The sequence below is a fragment of the Zalophus californianus genome, chromosome 10 (assembly GCF_009762305.2).
Source record: "Zalophus californianus isolate mZalCal1 chromosome 10, mZalCal1.pri.v2, whole genome shotgun sequence".
NCBI lineage: Eukaryota > Metazoa > Chordata > Mammalia > Carnivora > Otariidae > Zalophus > Zalophus californianus.
In genome coordinates, this window is record NC_045604.1 from 78,424,875 (window position 1) to 78,443,382 (window position 18,508).

Consider the following 18,508-nt stretch of genomic DNA (forward strand, 5'->3'; position numbering starts at 1 on the left):
GGGTGGGGGCCTGTGGGCATCCCGTGTGTGTGTGTGTGTGTGTGTGTGCACACTTGTGTGCGCCAAGGTGGGAGCGTATAGGGCAAAAGAGGGCTCTGCCCAAGCAGAGGGCTGCCCGGCTGGCTTCGAAGGCTTCTTGGGAATCTCCAGCCCCCATTCATTTCTGCTCCTGGGCTGGCATTGGCTCCTTACACAGCCTCTTCCCTGCTTCCAGCTTCCACGCCAAGGCCCCAAAACATGTGACCCCCTTTAGTGAAATCAAAATGCCCACACAAGGAATAGTCATCCAGTATACAAGCTTTAATCAAGGTTGCATAGAAATCACTGTAGTACCATGTTCCTGCATACAGGTGGACTTCTTTCTAGCATTCCACGTGAGATGGAGTTTATCATTTGAGTGAAACCAACACAGGAACAAGCCATGGGGTGCTGTCTCAGTTGTATTTCCGCCCTAAGGGATGGGAACGGGAAAGGGACCTTTAATAGTGGAATGCTTCGCGCACTCACTTCCTTTGGGGTTTGGACTGCTCATTTGTAACTAAATACGGGGTGTGTGGCTAGAGCTTAGAATGTCAAGATCAAAAGGATTGCCTGTGAATCCATCCATTTGTTCCTTTTACCACCCACCCATTCACAAATTCACCCAGTCCATCCATTTATCCAACATGGCTTCATTTAAACTATATCCAGGCTGCCCAGGCTGCCCATTCAGTCTGTCCAGACATCTAGGCTTCCATCCATTGGTGCATTCGTCCATCCAGTTAACCATCTGGTCAGCTCATCTACCCATTAATCCACCCACTGATCTGATCATCCACCCACCTAGCCAATCATTGTTTAACCAACTCAGCCTTCCTCCCATCAATACTTCCTCCCATCAATACTACCTTCAGCTGTCCAAGTACGTCCAACCAGTTCAGCTTCTTCTTACCATATCCAACCAATCTGATCACAACCATTGGTTCAACCAGCTAATTTGTTACCCTACAAGAGCATCGGTCCGATTTACCCTACCACGCAACATCCATTCCACTTTCCAGTCATTCAACTGATATGTTTCATCCCTCCCTCTCCTCCCTCCCTGTCACCCATCCCTCTACCAACCAACCTTAACAAATGACTTACCCATCCAGCCTCTCGTCTACCTATCCATGCTTCCATCTAGCTAATCTGCAATCTGTCCATCCTCCCAATCAACCCATCCCAATTTATTTCAAGAACTAGCCCATTGGTGCATCATCTGCACAACTTCTCCTTCATCCCCCTCGCCTGTGCTTCCTCTGTGCTCAAGTAGCCTTCACCTCGCTACCCTGGGGTCCACCTAGGCTGCTCCCCCTCGCCTGGGGGGTGGCCCTGTGGCCCTTCCCCGCCTGCTTGAAAGGTACCTGAGCTCCGCCTCTTTGTTTTATACACCTGCTGCCTCCTTTTGACCACCTTCCTCTTGTTCACCTTTCCTTCCAAATTCTTTCTGTTCTTGGCGTAGCTGCAGGAATGGGTGGTGGGCCGCGGGGAACAATGGTGGCAGTGCATGGTGTGTTTCTGGTGCCTCGGTGGCGGGCTGGGGTGTGAACTCTGGCTCTGGTGGCCAGTGGGGCTCTGGCTGCAGCTCTGGTTGCAGCTCCGGCTGCAGCTCCGGCTGCAGGTTTGGCTGCAGGTTTGGCTGCAGGTTTGGCAGTGGGAGCTGCAGGTGCACGGGCTGCAGGTATGGTTTTGGGGCCGAGGGTTGCTATGGGGCTGGGTGTGGGTGTTGGGAAGGCTCTGTGTCTTGGTGTCCATGGGAGGCCACGCTTGAGGGGCAGAGGCCACCTCCTCCTCCTCTTGCAGCACACCCAGCTTGACAGAGGCCCTGGCGGCCTCTAGTTATATAGTTGGGGCTGATTGTGATGGCACAGGCCACAGGGGCGTAACAGACGTGGCCAGGCCGGCACAAAGCCCCTGCCCCTGACCGTCACCCCAGGGCGGGGCCGCTTGCAGGGGTACTCTGGGGGAGTCCCATCTACTGGTTAAAAGTAGGGACTCTTGGGTCAGATGGAGCTTGGCCTGCATCCCAGATCTGGTGCTTCCTTTCCTGTGGTCGCTCACCTGGGCATTGGCCTCTCCACATCCCGGTTCCCCTGTCTTTGTACAACAGAGACAATATGAACGCCTCCCTCCTAGGACATCGGATGATTTCAATGAGAGAAGTGATGTCCAGTGGTTGGCTCAGGGCCAGCCCCCAGAAAAAGCTCAGTACCCTTTGTCTAAGCATCCCCAGTGCGTCTCCTTTTTCCCCCCAACACGGCATGGAAGCTAGGAGCGCCTCTGACCCCAGTGCGGCGGGGCGGCCAGCGGACGTTGAGCGGGTTGGATGAGAGTCCCTGGCAGACTGATGGGTGGTCCTGGGCTCTGCCTGGTGAACTCGCCTCCCCAGCAAGATTTAAAGCCAGAGGATTTAGAGCTGGGTTCAAACCCCAGTTTGCACTGATGTCCATTCTTGGGTAGAGTGTTTTGTTTTTCAAGGCTCGGTTGCCTTATCCAACAAAGGGACCTTCCTTCCTTTGGGGTGTTCTTCTGAGCCCGAGGTGCCCAGCAAGCCCCAGGACACCCCTGACAGCCTGCCTTTCTCCTGATTCCCGCCTGCCCACCCTGCTCCCCTCCTTGCTGGTGGGGCCCTGCCATACGATTGGAATCACCCTGGCCCCGCTCAGACCTCCCAGTTCCCGGAGCAGAAAGCCCACACCTGCATTTGCACATGGCCCCATCGGAGCTGTCCGGTGGTCCGTCTGCAGCCACCTGCCTCTCCCCACTCCTTGGCCAAAGCCGTTGCAAGGGCTTAGCTCTTGGCCGCTTGGCCTGTACCTCCCATTCTCCCCTGCCATGGGACTCCCTCTCCCTTCCCCCCAGCCAGCCTCTACTATCGCTCACGCACAACTTTGCCCCTTGTTGTGAGGCTTTGCTACAATCTGCTTTTGTTGTAGGTCAGTAATAAGCACTTCCCATCAGTCACGGTGAACACTACTCTCATTGAGCACTTCCTGTGTGGCTGGCCTCCAGCTCCTACCCTGTCCAGGCAGCTCTGCCCTCAAGCCTCCCAGTGAGCCTGTGTGGTGGGCTAAATGGTGGCCCCCCCAAAGATATGTCCGTGTCCTAATCCCTGGACCCTGTCACAGTGAGCGTATTTGGAAAAAGGATCTTTGCAGATGTAAGTAAATTAAAGATCGCGAGAACATCCCGGATGATCCAGGTGGGCCCCTAAGAAACGAATGCACCCTGGGAAGTAGGTATGATCATTAGATTGTACAAAGGGGAAAGAGGCTCAGAGAGGGTGAGTGACCAGTTTTGAATCCAGGTCTGGCCCTTTCTGTTCCCGCCTCCTGGTCATGAAGGGACCCGTGGGGATTCCGGAAGGCGTGCGTGGCTCTGTTCCGATGGCTCAGCCTTGTGTGGGCTCGGTGGGGCTGGTTGGGAGATCGCTGCTGTGCTACTCTGTGAAGACCCTTTCTGGGTCTCTGGACCATCTCCCCTCCCCTCCCCCACTTCCTCCCCACCCTCTCCCCCCTACCGTTGCCCCCTACCCTCATACCACCCCTCCCTGGCTGACTCCCCACATCCCCACCCTTGAGTGCATAGTGGGACAGAGACTGTGTTTTAGTGTTCTCAGGGCCTGTCGTGCCTGGCTTACAGCAGGGGCTCCACAGAAGTTGGTGAATGACTGGGCAGGTGGACGGAAGGACCAAACCAGCCCACCAAGCCACAGCAGGGCCCCTTCCTCCAGACGACACCTGCCCTCCGCCTGCTGAAGGCCTCAGTGGCGGCCTCCCCCTCGAGTAACTCAGGGCCCCTCCTTACCCTCACGTATAGCTCCCAGAGAAACTGAGTCTCCCATGGCAATACTTTGTCCCCTGCAACCCCTCCCCAGCAGCCCCGATCAGGATCCTTCTTGGGCCCAGATGGCTGGTGCTTGGGGGACCGAGGGAAGGGGGCAGAACACATTTGTCCTTTCTTTTGGGAAGAGGAGGGTCAAGGGAGTCAGGGTAGGTTGGGCCACAGACGCATTCTGATGCTCCTCGAAGGCCAGAGTAAGCAGACGCAGGGCCCGGTTCTGGGTCTGGGTTCCCGCTGCCCGTTGCTGTGATAAGGGCAATGGCAACTGGACCCCTTGATAAAGGCAGAAGTGAGCCTCTGGCGGGGGGAGGAGGGTGCTGCACAAGTGGTCACCTTGAGTGTGAGGATAGTAGCAGAGGACTCGAGACCCCTCCCTATGCTCTGACCCCCAAACCAGGGCTGGAGTGGCAGGTGTACCCACCATGACCCCAGCAGCACTTCCTGTGTGCTGGGCCTCATCCCACCCACCCCCTGCAGTGACTTCTCCAAAACGACTAACCTGTGGGGTAGCAGGGAGGGGCAGGCTGAGGCTCAGAGACAGACAGTGACTTGCTCAAGGTCACACAGCTAGCAGAAAGAAATTGGAACCCAGGTCTGCTGAACTCCCAAGCTCTTCTTGCACCCCCCTGCATCTGCCCAGACTCAGAGAGGAATCTCCCCCCTTCCCCTGCACCACCCCCCCGACAGCACTGGCTGACCGCCAGCCTGGGCTACCACATTTCCCAGCCCCCAAAAGCAGGGAAGGGTGGCTGAGAAGTCATGGGGGGGGGGTGAGCCTCATGAGAACTTCTGGCTGGACCTCAGGAACAGGGGTCACGGACTCCTGCTCTTCAGGCTCCCTGAACATGCAAACTTGCAGCACCACAGGAGAGCAGAAGTCCTTGGAGACTTTTTATTGACTCTTTTCTGAAAGTTCTTCTCGCTGGAACAGTGCCAGGCCCCTCTTCCTGGGCCACCGTCATGGGTCAGGAGTGTGTCTGCTTGGGCTCGGGGTTCTGCTGGGCCACAGGGTCTTCTTCGACGCTCTCCTCCTCCTGCCGCTCGGACTCCATCAGCAGCAGCTTGCCCTGCACCGGGAGCTCTTCCTCCTCCTCCGCCTCTGCCTCCTCCTCCTCCTCCTCCTCCTCAGCCTCGGACGACAAGGAGAAGTTATCCTGACTCACGCAGGCCACGAGCTTCTTCATGGACGATTCGTGGCCCCGGCTGTGGCCTGTGCTGAGCTTGGCACAACGGGAACCCATTGCCCGCTCCAGCTGCCTCTCCAGCCTGGGCAGGAAGGCCACTGGGGGCAAAGTGGAGGGGCTGTGAGGACAGCAGGCAGGGCGCTGACATCACAAAGGGGCCCCTGGAGCCCCCCAGCCCCACCCTTGGATACCTGAGTCCCGGGCCAACACCTGCCTCAGACCCTGGCCACCAAGCAGCCCCCCTGCGCTCCCACCACCTGCAGGCCGGGTCAGAGAATTCCAGGCCGGCCCCCTTGCCTTGCCGTGTTACCCCCTCCACCAGGCCTCATTTGTGCTGGCAAAAGGTCCCGTTTTAGCTGGGATGACAGTTGGGGATAGAATTTCCAGAAGCAGGAGAGCCCACAGACTCCTCCCCACATTCCAGAAATACCCAGCCCGAGAGAGAGCTGTTGACAGTATGTGAAGATGGGTCAGAATAGTGACTCCTTTTGGGGGAATTGGCACGAGGGAGGGGAGGGGCTGGAAATGTCTGGTTTCTTGACCCGGGGCCAGGGAAAGGGGCCGGTGGGGGAGGCCACACGGGTATACTTAAAACTCGTGCTCTATGCATAAGCTGTGCTCCCAGAAAACTAAAGAAAACCCTCCCTACTAAGTCTTTCCTGTTTGGGGATCACAGAATTTGATCCTGTGATCTTTACACACGCCCATACCACCGTTTTCAGCACGGGAGGGGAGGAGTCCTTCCTGAGCACTTAGGATGGAAGAATGGATTTCCTGCCAATTTTCTGCCCCCAATCCTCGGTGGCTGTGGTCTGCTGAATAAGGACCCTCCAGGGCTCTTGAGGTGGGGAGACTAGCCTGGCTTATCTGAGTGGGCCCTTATGAGTGGGCCCTTAATGTGCTCAGAGGTGTCCCTATAAGAGAGGCAGAGGGATTTCACACAGGAGGGCAGTGTGCTCCTGGAAGCAGAGATTAGAACACTACGAAAACTAGGAGGCGCTTCACTCCAGAGGCAGGAACAGGTTCTGTCCTGGAGCCTCCAGAGGGTCGAGGCTTATACACACTTAAGAGTGTGTGGCAATGCAGGACCTCAGACCGTGCACAAGGCCTCACTCCGTCCCGCGTGGGGCTTTGGTTCCCTCCATGCTGGCCTTGTTCTTGCTGGAGCATGCCAGACCTGCTGTCCACCTCGGTCACAAGTCCCCCATTCCCTAGCTACCCAGCACCCCTGAATATTTGTTAAGGCAGAATAGTGAGGCCCAACAGGAAACCCTGAATCTGGGTGATGGAAGGTACCCACAGTGTCACAGGGTGACCCGCCAGCACAGTACGGGATTTAGTTTTATCATATTCATTTACTCTTATATCAGTGCCGTTTGCATAAAGGAGACCCTGACAGCCACGTGTATTATCTCAAGCTTTATTTGCCAGGTGACTTTTGCTCATTGTAGTCAAGATGTTGTGGGCTCCGGCATCCGACGTCGGGGGATGCCTGTTGTCTGGTGAGGTGGTTCTTTGGTGGGTGACTTTTCCTTAAGTCCCATCCAGGACTGTGATGGGCCCAGGAAGGCTTAGTACCGCCTTCTCTGTCTCCTCCTCCTGACCCTTCTGGAGCCTTGTGGGAAAGAGTTCGGGTTCCCGGGCCGTGGGGATGGGGCTCGGTGGCGGGGAGAGGGTGTCCCAGGGGGTGGGGTGCGTCCGGGGTGGGGACTGGCCAGACCTCTGTGGTGCCTCCCGTGCCTGCAGGTGCGTCTCCGGCGCCGCCGCCTCAGGCAGGAGCGTCGCCGCCTTCTATGGGTCCTGTACCGCCTCCTCCGGGAGCAGTGCCTATGTCTATAGTGATAGCGGTCTCTGCGGGGCCTGCCTTCCACCGGGATGTCCTGGTTCACCATCTGCTCCTGCTCCTGGCCCTTTTGCTGCTGCCCCTGCCCCTGCTGCCCATGGCCCTGCCCCTGCTGTGGACGCTCGCTTGAACTCCTCCCGCGGCAGCGGACCATGGTGCTGGCTGGGCAGGTGGCTTAGGTGGAGGCTGCAGCTGGCCGTGGGGATGGGGGAGGAGGGCTGAGGCCTGCCCACCTGCTCTTGCTGTTAATGTTGGTCTGGTTTGCTGGCAGCTCTTTGGGGACTTGTATATAAAGGGGGCCCCCCCACTATGACTCAGGGGCCCCACCCCACCATTGTCCCCACCCTGGCCTGACCAGTCCCCTCACAGTCAGCAGGGTCTGGAAGGGCAAGCCACCCTTGCCTTGCCTAGAAAAATGTGTCGCCGCAGGGACATCTCTTGTCCACGTCATTTCTGATGCTTCCTCCCCACCTTGGGGCTGTGCCGTGATCGGGGATTTCATATGGGTTCTCTGTGCATCACCGTAGGCCAGGTATCGGTTCAGTGACTTTCCGTACATTGGCTCCTTCTGCAATTCCTCTTTTCCAGAAAACAGGCAGACAGAGGTAGTGTGACTTGCTCAAGGTCACTCTGCAAATAAGGGGCCAGGCTAGGCGTCAGTCTGTGCCCATGGGATGCTGCCCTCCGAACGTGCCATCTTCATGTCGCCTGGGCCTCACTGTCCTTTGATGATCCCATTAATATCCAGAATCAGAATCAGAGCAACTGAACGAGGCGTCTCCCCCTTGGAGGTTACCTTACGTGCAATAAGTGGGTCCCGTGTGGTCACACAGGGGCCATGAGTCAGAGAACACAGGTGGCCTCAAGGATCTGGGAAAGACAAACCAATTCTACTCCCTCAGAGCCACCAGAAACACAGCCCTGCCCACACCTTGATTTTTAAATCATTTTGGAATCCTGACCTGCAAAACTAAGAATAAATTTGTGTTTTAAGCATTGAAGTTTGTGGTAATTTGTTAATTCCACCCTGGTATTCACATGCGGCTATTAGTGCCTCAGTCATGTGTGGTTATTAGTGCCCTTGAGGATGGCACCTGTTAATATGAAGGCCCAGGGATCACCCCCATCTCCATGGCTAGAGCTTGCTAGCTACGGGGCGGGGAGCAGGGGGTTCTGTGTCCAGCCATCCTGCCATCATTATCTGACTGGGTCCAGGAAACCACCTAGTGATTGGGGTCATGCAAGCAGGTTCAGTCCCATTCTGTGTTCTTACAGGATCATTGAGGCCTGGATGCTCGATAAATGGGAAGTCATGACTAGGGGCGTTTCTGAGGTGCTAGGTAGCCCTGTCACTTTAGGGCACTGGGTCACTGAGCTCCTGCTCACTGAGGAGTTGCCCTGGGCTATGCTCTGCCACCATGGGATGATTGTAATCGACAGGCTCTTTGAGGTCTGCTTGGCTCAAAGTGTCCAAGAGTCTCGTGAACCATCTCCATGGCTCCCTGGGATTTTCAACCCTCCGTGCATCCCGTGGGAGGAGTGGGCGGGCGAGATGGACAAGTCACCCTGTTTCCTCAACCAGGGAGGTTATTTTCAGCTTCGCTCCGCTGCCCCTCACGGGGGGCAAGGCACCATCACTATGCACCAATCTCAAGGGCTGCCCCAGGACCAGCACGGGAAGCAGAGAGAAACCAAAGTGGGCACTTGGGGGAGAAGTGAAATAGAGATAAGCCTGGAGCTTGAGCTGGTAAAGGTTTCCTTGGTTCTCTGGGGGCGGGAAGCCAGCCCTGAGCCCGTTTCTGTAGCCCATGTCAAGCTGCCCCCAGGACCCAGCCTCCCGTGGCCACTGGGTGGGGCTCACAAAGGGGTGGTTGCAGGGGGCACGGGGGTGGGGTGGGAGGGCAGATTCCGTTTGGAACAAGATCCACCGGCCACTGACACTTGTGTCCCCTCCTTCCTCAAGCCCTCCCCCGCCACCGAGCCCCCTCAAGGCAAAGAGGCGAGAGGAATGATTTTTCATCATTTATTGACAGGCGGCATGGTTTGTTAGCAGGCTCCTGTTCATGTCATTGAACTGGTGGCATGTTCAAGAGGCGGCAGGAGGGTCTTGGCGGCTGGTAGCGGTGCGGGCAGGAGTGCGGCGGGCCGGTGGCGGGCCGGTGTTTTCTGTGCGTTCATCTTCTCCTATACCTCACCGTGGTGTAGCGGCGGCAGCACACTGCAGGGGGACAGGCGGGGACAGGGAGTTTTAGCACGGTGGGACCCCTGTCCCCCCAGCTCCGCCCCAGGTCCCCAACCCCAGGGTGCCGGCCCCTTCACCTCTCCTTCTCCGCCCCCGACAGCACCGTCTCCTTCGGCGGCGGTATCTCGGTCTCCGGCGGCGGCATCTGCTCCGGCTGTGGCTACGGCAGCATCTGTATCTGGCCATGTTGCTAGATGGAACTGGCCCGGATGCTCAGAGCAGAGGGACCACCTTGGTTGAGCCAGCCAACCTGTGAGCAGGTGGAACTTTGTGGGCTGTGAGCCCGGGGGCTGACTCCTGGGCCTCTTATAGACACGGTGGGGGGTGCCCTGGGCATTGTGAGGTCGCAGAGGCCTGGACCTCACAGACACCCACCCCCCCCCCGCCCCCGCCCTGGCCAGAGCTGTCCTGATCACGTCCATATATGGGCATGTGGGAGGCCCCTGGTGGGAGCAGGGTGGGGCCATGTGGCACAGGGTGGGGAACCCCCCCTGGTGGGAGCAGGGTGGGGCCATGTGGCACAGGGTGGGGAACCCCCCCAGGTCACCAGCCCTGGGGAGACAAGAAGGCTTCTCACTCATTCATTCACTCAGTTACTTAATTAACAAAAAAATGTTGACACCTACTATGGGCCAGATTCTGGGCTAGGCCCTGGCATCCAAGGATAAATGAGGCCAACATGCTCTTGCCTAATCAGCTTTATACCCAAACTATGGGAAATATGAACAAAGTAACCACACAGAATAACTGAAATTGTGAAAAACGCTAAGGGCCCCTCGGGGGTGGGGTGGGGTGGGGTGGGGGGAGGGTTCTCTGAGGGTCTAAGAGCTTGGGGAGGACTTGACCTCCAGGAGGCGCTAGCAAAGCTGCCTCAGGAAACACTGGTGAAGTGAATTCCTAAGGGATGAGTCAGGGTTGGAGGAGGGAAAAGTATGTTGGGAGAAGGAAGAGCGGGCGGCAACGTTCTGAGGCAGCACACAGCGCAGGTCCCATTTATATGAAGTGTCCGGAAGATGGATGTCCGTAGATACACCAGTCCACAGGTGGCTGCTCAGGAGCACGGACATGAGGAGTGACTGCCTAGTGGGCACAGGGCTTCCTTCTGGGGCAGCGGGAGTGTGAACTTATTAAATGTCCCTGAATTGTTCATTTTAAAATGGTGCATTTTGTTATGTGAATTTCACCTGAGTTGGAAAAAAAAGTCCTGAGGCTGAGAGGTGCTTGGCACATGTGCGGAATCGAAGGAGGACCCCCCCCCCCCCGCCGCCGGTGGTCGGGGCAGAGAACCCAGGTAGGCAAGCTTGGGCAAGATGGGGCCAGCCCACTTGGAGCTTTGTGCGATCCTTCCCATGCCCCGCGTGAGTCTTAGGGATAAAGAGAGTAGAGGTTAGAATTAGAGGTGATCAGTTACCACCAAAAACTGAACGTAACTGCCTTCTGGATGGGAGTTTGAGGTTTGACTTAAGAAGTCAGAGGTGCTTTGGCAGATCGTGTCCTTGTGTTGGGGATACACACGCCCGAGTATTTAGGCATAATGGGCATCATTTTGCCAGCCGCTGTCAAGCAGTTCAGAAAAGGAACAGTAACCATGAGCACTTATCTACATAGGGAAAGAGGGGGAGGGAGGGCAGAAGGAGAGGGGCAAAGTGGAGTAAACGGAATAGAATGTTAACACTAGACCAGCCTGGGTGAATGGGAGTTCTTCATGGTTTTTGCAACTTTTCTGTAACTTTGAAAGTGTTTCAAAATAAGTTATTAAAACTATTTAAAAAAAAAAAAGAAAAGTTAGGAAGAAGATCTTCCAAGGCTGGTATAGGGGCTCCACCCTTCTGAAGGGCCTGGTTTCAGCAAGTGCTTTCCCTCCTCAAGGTTGTCTTCTAGTCCAAAATCAGGGCTGCCATGGACAGTCGTGCAGTTGGTGTACTGCTCAAAGCTCCCAGCCAAGGGATTGAATGGGAACTGAAACCCAGCCTGTGCTCTGCTTGCCAAGCCAGGCCCAGCACCCACAGGCAGGCTTCTGCCCACAGGAGCTATTTTCTAATTGACTGCTCACAGTGGAAGTCCTTTTCTAATTCTAACAAAGGCACGCTAAAGGCTAGCCTCAGCCCGGCTAGAAATTCAACCTGGTCGACTGTCCAAGCAGGATGGAAGAAGAGGAAGGGGGTGGGGTGCAAAAGGAGTCATTATCCTGTGAAGAGTTTTCCCAGACACCCCTCCCAGCAACTTCCCTTCTGATCATTTGCCTTATTGCAAGAGCACCCTGCCCTTCGGGATAAAGCTGGGCTCTCCAGAGGAAGAAAGGGGCCAGTGAACAGTTAGTGCTTTTTGCCCCAGAGGGAATGCAGCCAGAAGCTTCCAGAACCCTACTCCCCAACCCACAGGCACGGTGGGAAAACCATGACCTTGAAGCTCAAGTTCACAGAGTTACTCAGAGTTACTCACCTGGCACATAGTGAGTCAGCAGTACCTTTTCATTTATTGATTTGTGTGTAGATCCAATTTTGTAATTCTTAACTACTTTTTAAAGCTAACCTACATGGTCCCAGAGGAGCCCCCGGTGAGATGGCGGGTTGGTATAGACTGTTTTACAGATGAGAAATTTGAGACATACAGACTGGATGACTCATTCATTGGGGTTTTTATTGACCACCTACTGTGTGCCAGGCACAATTCTAGGCGGTGGGAATACAGCAGGGGCAAGAGGGATGGGAGTTCTTGCCCCCAAGAAGCGTACATTCTGGTTGGGGACAGACAGCATGCAAGTGAATAAGTAAACAAACCAAAGACTCTGAGGTTGATTACAAATACACCCAGAAATGGTGAGCAGAGTGGCTCGCAGGAAAAACTCAGGAACAAGGACGTCAGAGAAGGGCCACTCCGAGGAGCCAAGGCTTGACAAGTAGGGGTGGTCCACTGGTGTGAAGACTTGGCAGGGGGACGGGAAAAGCTTGGAACCCAAAGAAGACCTTCCGGTTTAGTAGAGGAGACGTGCGTTAAATCTAATCCCTACAGAAATAAGCCCTGGGAAGGAGAGGGGCCATTGGCCCTAGTCTGGAGTCTGAAATGTTGGAGTTTGTTAGAACAGCTAGATGTTACCCTGAACAAAGTAGCACTTGCCCCTAACTGATACTTACGGTGTTCTTTGTCTCCAAGTGGAATGTAAGATCTGTGAGCTCAGGAGCCAGCTCTCGATCACCGTTCACAGTAGCAAGTCCTCCTATGGACAGTAACCAGTACATAAAAGGAACCCTACTATTTGTTGCATGAAGAAATGAAAGATACATGGATGCTTTTAGGGTAACCCTCTTTTATTGTCATTTTCCAACCATGAAATCGTGGTACGGTAGTATGATTTTTGAAATGTCACGCACCGTCTCCCCACCTGCTGCCCCAGTTCTGCTGGGTGTGGCTGGCCCCAGAAACACAACGCCAATCGCCAAGCCTCCTGCCATCTCAAACACATGCTGAATCCATAGGGATTTCCTGGGTGGTGTCCCATCCCTCCCCCGCCTCTGTGATGTCACAATGGTCACCCACAGCTGCCTGGATCAAGGGCAGACGTCACCAAAGAGGTGAAGGCAGGTGTGGGGAGGTCTCGCAACCCTGCTGCCTTTGAGCATTGTGGAGCTAGGCAATTCTTTTTTTTTTTTTTTTTTTTAAGATTGTATTTATTTATTTGAGAGAGAACATGAGTTGGGCGGAAGGAGCAGAGGGAGAAGGAGAAGCAGGCTCGCCACTGGGCAGGAAGCCCAATGCGGGGCTCAATCCCAGGACCCCGAGGTCATGACCTGAGCCAAAGGCAGCCACTTAACTGACTGAGCCACCAGGTGCCCCAAGCCAGGCATTTCTGAGGACAATCAGGGCAATTTGGCAGTACGGTGCTGTGGCATGCACTGTTCTGTGTCCGGGGATCTGTCCTGCAGAAATTCTCACACATGCTCATAAAGGTGTGGATGGCCGGGGGAATATTGGCAATGACTTCAAGTCTGTCTTAAGGAAATGATCGTTGAGCTGCTCTGTCCGTCTTGTGGAGCAGTTCCCAGCCATCCAGAAGAGTGCTGTGGAGGGGTGACCTTGATGCAGAGAGAAGTCCAGTGTATCCGCAGTGACCATGTTATGTAAATGGAGGGTGTCATCTCTTGTCCGTAAAAAATGTAAAAATAAGTGATTGCACAGGCTTAGGGGAAAGTCCAGAATTTAATACGTTGACTTAGCAGTGGGGAGTGGAATCATGGTTAAGCTTCGCTTTCTATTGTATTAATTTTGTATGGTTCAGAATTTTTAAACCTCAGGTCCAAGGCATTGCCAAATGCTGAACGTGTTATTTCCATGATCAGAAAAAAAAAATGGGAAAGAATACCCATTATTGTATGAGCTGAGCAATTGCTGTGTGCCATGATCCCATTTAGCTGTGAGCTTATTGTTTTTTCTTGAATATGCTTTTTCTTTCGGGGAAAGTTTGGAAAGTCAGTTACTTTCCCCATATACCTCTCACCCAGTTTCCCCCACTGTTGGCATTGATTGATATTGATGTGATATGTCATCTGGCACGTTGGTCACAACTACGAAAGCAACACTGTATTAACCCACTCCAGGCTCTTACTGGGATTATCTCACTAATGCGCATTTTCATTCCATGATCCAGTTCAGGGGATCACGTCCGGTTTTGCTTATTAACATCTTCTATTAGGACGTGCGTTTTTCACAATTAGTGAACTAATTTTGATGCATTGTTAACTGAAGTCTTTAGTGTTCAGATTCCCTTAGTTTTTCCTTCATGCCCTTTTTTTGTCACTGTAGTCCCTTGGGGATCCCGCACCTCCTTGGGCTCCTCTGGGCTGTTACCGTTTCTTAGACTTTTCCTTGTCTTTGATGACCTTCGCGGTTTTGCGGAGTACTGGTCAGATATTCTGTAGACTGTTCCTCAACGAGGATTTGTCTGATGTTTTTCTAATGAGACTGGCGGCTGTGTGTTTGAGGAAAAGACCACGAAAGGAAAGGGCCATTGTCCACCTATCAAGGGCATGTGCTCTCACAAGGGCTTGTCACTGTTGTGGGCACTGACCTTGGTCGCCTGGCTGAGAGGTATTCAGCAGGTTTCTCCACTGTAGCGTTATTCTTTTCCTTCCCCCGTCTTCTACAATATTCTTTGGAAGGAAGTCACTCTGCGCAGCCCACACTTACGGGATGGGAGGGGATGCCCCACCTCCTGGGGGCAGAGGGTGCACATAATTGGAATGAAGACTGTCTCCTCACTGTGTCCTCACACAGCAGAAACAGCAAGGGAGCTGGTGGGGGGGCTCTTTTTATAAGGGCACTGATCCCATTCATAGGGGCTCCACCCTCACGACCTAGTCACGAGCCAAAGGCCCCACCTTCTAACACCATCACATTGGGGGTTAGGTTTCAACGCATGAATTGGGGTGGGGGACACAAACAGTCTATTACAAATGAAGCTGCTTTGTACATTCATGTGTAAGGCTTTGTGTGGACATATGTTCATTTTATAGCTGGGAGTCTGTACCCTTTGACCCCCTTCCCCCATTCCCCCTGCCACCCATCTGTTCTCTGTATCTATGAGCTGGTCTTTTTGTTTTTTCCCAGATTTCACCTACCAGTGGGACCGTCTGGCATTTGTCTTTTTCTGACTTATTTTACTTAGCATAATGCCCTCAGGGTCCGTCTGTGTTGTCACAAATGGCAAGATTTCATTCTTTCTTTATGGCTGAATAGTATTCTGTTGTGTATGTGTACACTGCATCCTCTTTGTCTACTTACTGATGGCTGCTTACATTGTTTCCATGTCTTGGCTACTGTAAATAACGCTGCAGCAAACTTGAGGGAACAGAGATCTTTTCAAATGAGTGTTTTCATTTTCCCCCGAGAAATACCCAGGAGTGGGATTGCTGGGTTCTTGTGGTGGCTCTTGTTTTGATTTTCTGAAGACCCTCCATACTGTTGTCCACAGAGGCTGTACCAGCTCGCGTTCCTACCAGCAGTGCCCCAGGGCTCCCTTTCTCCCCATGCTCGCCAACACTTTTTATCTCTTGTCTGTTTGATATGATATTAGCCGTTCTGACAGGTGTGAGGTGGTATCTCACTCTAGTTTTGATCTCCATTTTTCCCTGATGATGAGTCGACGTGGAGTATCTTTCATGTGTCTCTTGGCCATCTGGATGTCTTCTTTGGAGAAATGTCTGTTCCCATCTTCTTTGGGGCAGGAGATCTGATTAGACATTTATCTGTTCTTTTTAAAGGTAATCAACTTCATGTGCATCTGTGTGCGGGGATGTGTTTGTGTGCACAAAGGTCTGGAAGGATCCAGCAAAATGTTTGGCTGGCTCTCCTGGAGCAGGGCTCCAGGACCACCACGGTTCACCCCACCTCCATCTTAGTGGCATGCATTCATGTCAATAAGCTCGCCCTTCTTAAGTAACAAAAATCATCTTCTTTGTCTCTACCCTTCAGGGTTCTCCTGGCTGGTTTAAATTGACATGAGACAGAGTCATAGAAGAAAATCAAGTGTAATTACAGATATGCAGGGGCCCCCTAAGGATAGAAGGCCCACGGGCAGTCAGGCAGTTGAGGCTTCGATGGCATCCAGAGCTGAGGAGAAGGGGGTAGGGGTCTGGGCCTTCCAAGGGAAGGAAGACAATTCACAGGAAGATGAAAAAGAGTAAATGTTTGGTAAGTAAATATTTGCCGGGCCACTCAGAAGCAGTGGGACACAGAGAGGAATTTTAACCAACAGATTTTGGGGGCGCCTGAGTGGCTCAGTTCGCTAAGCCTCCGACTCTTCTTTTTTTAACTTTTTTTTTTTTAAGATTTTATTTATTTGACAGAGAGAGAGAGAGCACAAGCAGGGGGAGGGGTAGGGGGAGAGGGAGCAGCAGGCTCCCCTCTGGGCAAGGAGCCCGATGCGGGACTTAATCCCAGGACCCTGGGATCGTGACCTGAGCCAAAGGCAGACACTTAACCAACTGAGCCACCCAGGCATCCCAAGCCTCTGACTCTTGATTTTAGCTCAGGTCATGATCTCAGGTTGTTAGAGCTAGTCCCACATTGAGCTCCGTGCTGGGCGTGGAGCCTGCTTGGGATTCTCTGTCTCCCTCTCCCTGCTCTCTGACTCATTTTCTCTCAAATACATACATACATACATACATACATACATACATACTTTGTCTTTAACCAACAGACCTGGCCAGCTTCCTCCCTGTCTACCGCACCTAGTTCGTATTATGTTGTAGTTATCTGTGGGGACAGCTCCCTTCCCACAGCCGGCCCTCTGTCTAAATTCTTTCAGGCAGTTAGGCGGAAGGTCCGAGTCTTCCTGAGCCTTCTGTTTCTTAAAAATCATGAGCCTAATCTATTTTTTTTAAAGATTTTATTTATTTATTTGAGAGAGAGAGAATGAGAGAGAGAGAGCACGAGAGGGAAGAGGGTCAGAGGGAGAAGCAGACTTCCCGCGGAGCAGGGAGCCCAATGCGGGACTCGATCCCGGGACTCCAGGACCATGACCTGAGCCGAAGGCAGTCGCTTAACCAACTGAGCCACCCAGGCGCCCCTCATGAGCCTAATCTAATTCACATGCCCAAGAGACACAGTTTGGGGTGGCAAACAGGGCTCCCCTATGGTCAGTCCCACCTTTGAAACTTCTCCAAGAAGTTTCACCACCCAGCAGTTGAGTTGGTAGATAATAGTATCTCATTGAACCAGTCTCAGTGCTGACTTTGGTCCATTCACACTCCTTTCAGGAGGCAGTGTGCCAAAGTGAGGCCTGTGGTGCAAGTCATCCGATGTGAAATGAGAGGCATTCCTATGGAAACGAAAGAAAAACTATAGTTAGTTAATGATTGGCACAAACTAGAAACCCAGTTTCTAAGTTCTGAAGGCAGCCAGTTGTGTTTTCCCTCAAATTGATATCAAGTCGTTCATACTCTGTAGGGCTTCGGAAAGAAGGGCAATTTAATTCTCAGTGATTCCACCTCAGAGTAGGAGAAAAATTGAAAACATTAGTTTGGAAAGTTTTCACCAGCTGCTGGAAGACACTAGAAGAATTCAGAATCTAGTCCAGTTTACAATGAACAGTATTAGAGTCTAATATCCATATATTTTCTCTCTACAATCACCCTCATTTCTACCAAAGATAGCTAAATTAACACTAATTTGTTTGCAAAGTAAGTCATTTCAATAAACACTGCGTGGTTATTTGCCTAAGTGCAGCAAGAATAGCAATTGATCGTGTAGGATCTTTTAAAGCTGCTTTGCTGGAACTTTCTATAAGGAATCTGATTGAACTTTTAAGAACCTCTTGGGGCCAGAAGCCAAGCCAAATACTTGCCATCATCCTTCACCTTCGGTACCTATAGATTTGGGTTAATTCCTCCGTTGTTGAGGTCTCCAAAACATCCTGAGGTTCCCGCACCTGCCAGGAAGTGACATTCTTTACTCACGCCCCACATCTGCTGGGAACTCTGTAAGCAAAGTGCCAGACTGATATTTCCAAGGGGCTTGATTGGCCCCATAAAGTCAGCCTTTACTTCCTTAAAGCTGTCTGATCATGCACACCCCTCGAGTCTATGCACATCCCTCTCTAATATGGGATTCAAGTCAAAGCCTAGGAACCAGTGTTTCCAGTGGTGTCTTGTTACAAGGGAAACAGATTCTTATCAAACTTACGCAAATAAATATATGGCCTGAAAATATGAGAATACTCACCAAGAGTTCCCAAATTCTAGGGAGAGAAGGATAAATGTTTCAGTTCTGTGTACAAAAGTGTAATCACCTCATATTGTTCTAAGTCCTAGTTAGCTTAAGAGGAAAGATCTCCTTATATCTGGAAATCGAGAGATTAGAGAACCAGCAATATTTTAAACAAAAATTATAATGAAAATTATGATCCTCTTCCTGAGTTTATTCAGTCCCACGTAATTAATTCTTGTGCTTGGAAGCCAGGTCTCCTGTTCATTCTGGGAATGTTTACCGAATTCGGTTTTATGATCTTCAAGTTATCAGAAACCATATTCTAGAGTCCTTCTCACAAATCTCCTTGAGGATGAAGCATTTTTGCAGGAACACTTGTAAAAGTATCCGAGCGGAAGAATTACTGTCCATAAATGACAAAAGACTTAAAACAGCATGGTTGAAGGTCTGATTAGAGCTCATTACAGTGCAGTTGACAAGGAACTTGGGTTATTTCTGTGACGAACAATGTTTTGAGATAACAGCTAGAATTATGACTGACAACGTTACAGCAAGCATATCAGAATTCTTAGGAATTTTATGCAACTTCCAGAACACTTATATTAATAATATGTACCCTCACAACATAATCTAAGAAGGCTTATCATCGCTTAGTTGACAGGGTTTCCCATG

The 18,508-nt window shown here is 52.3% G+C and overlaps 2 protein-coding genes and 2 long non-coding RNA genes across 4 annotated transcripts; all 4 read right to left on the reverse strand.

Annotated features, from left to right (window-relative positions):
- Positions 1–281: 281 nt before the first annotated feature.
- TNP2 (transition protein 2) lies at positions 282–1,830 on the reverse strand. Its single transcript, XM_027612744.1, has 2 exons — positions 1,386–1,830; positions 282–451 (listed from the first exon to the last, which is right to left on the reverse strand). The coding sequence occupies exons 1-2, from the start codon at positions 1,774–1,776 to the stop codon at positions 435–437; spliced, it is 408 nt and encodes a 135-aa protein (XP_027468545.1). The 5' UTR covers positions 1,777–1,830; the 3' UTR covers positions 282–434.
- Positions 1,831–4,742: 2,912 nt separating this feature from the next.
- On the reverse strand, positions 4,743–5,354 carry PRM3 (protamine 3). Its single transcript, XM_027612390.2, has 2 exons — positions 5,240–5,354; positions 4,743–5,146 (listed from the first exon to the last, which is right to left on the reverse strand). The coding sequence occupies exon 2, from the start codon at positions 5,103–5,105 to the stop codon at positions 4,830–4,832; it is 276 nt and encodes a 91-aa protein (XP_027468191.1). The 5' UTR covers positions 5,106–5,146; positions 5,240–5,354; the 3' UTR covers positions 4,743–4,829.
- Positions 5,355–8,900: 3,546 nt separating this feature from the next.
- On the reverse strand, positions 8,901–9,424 carry LOC113933481. The gene is made up of 2 exons (XR_003523362.2): positions 9,211–9,424; positions 8,901–9,109 (listed from the first exon to the last, which is right to left on the reverse strand). It is a non-coding gene; the product is annotated as an uncharacterized LOC113933481 (long non-coding RNA).
- Positions 9,425–11,858: 2,434 nt separating this feature from the next.
- LOC113931861 lies at positions 11,859–12,608 on the reverse strand. The gene is made up of 3 exons (XR_003522897.2): positions 12,505–12,608; positions 12,268–12,350; positions 11,859–12,080 (listed from the first exon to the last, which is right to left on the reverse strand). It is a non-coding gene; the product is annotated as an uncharacterized LOC113931861 (long non-coding RNA).
- Positions 12,609–18,508: the final 5,900 nt, after the last annotated feature.

Bases quoted from the DNA above. Each gene is read 5' to 3' on its own strand.
- TNP2 (XM_027612744.1), bottom strand. From the start codon at position 1,776: ATGGACACCAAGACACAGAGCCTTCCCAACACCCACACCCAGCCCCAT.
- PRM3 (XM_027612390.2), bottom strand. From the start codon at position 5,105: ATGGGTTCCCGTTGTGCCAAGCTCAGCACAGGCCACAGCCGGGGCCAC.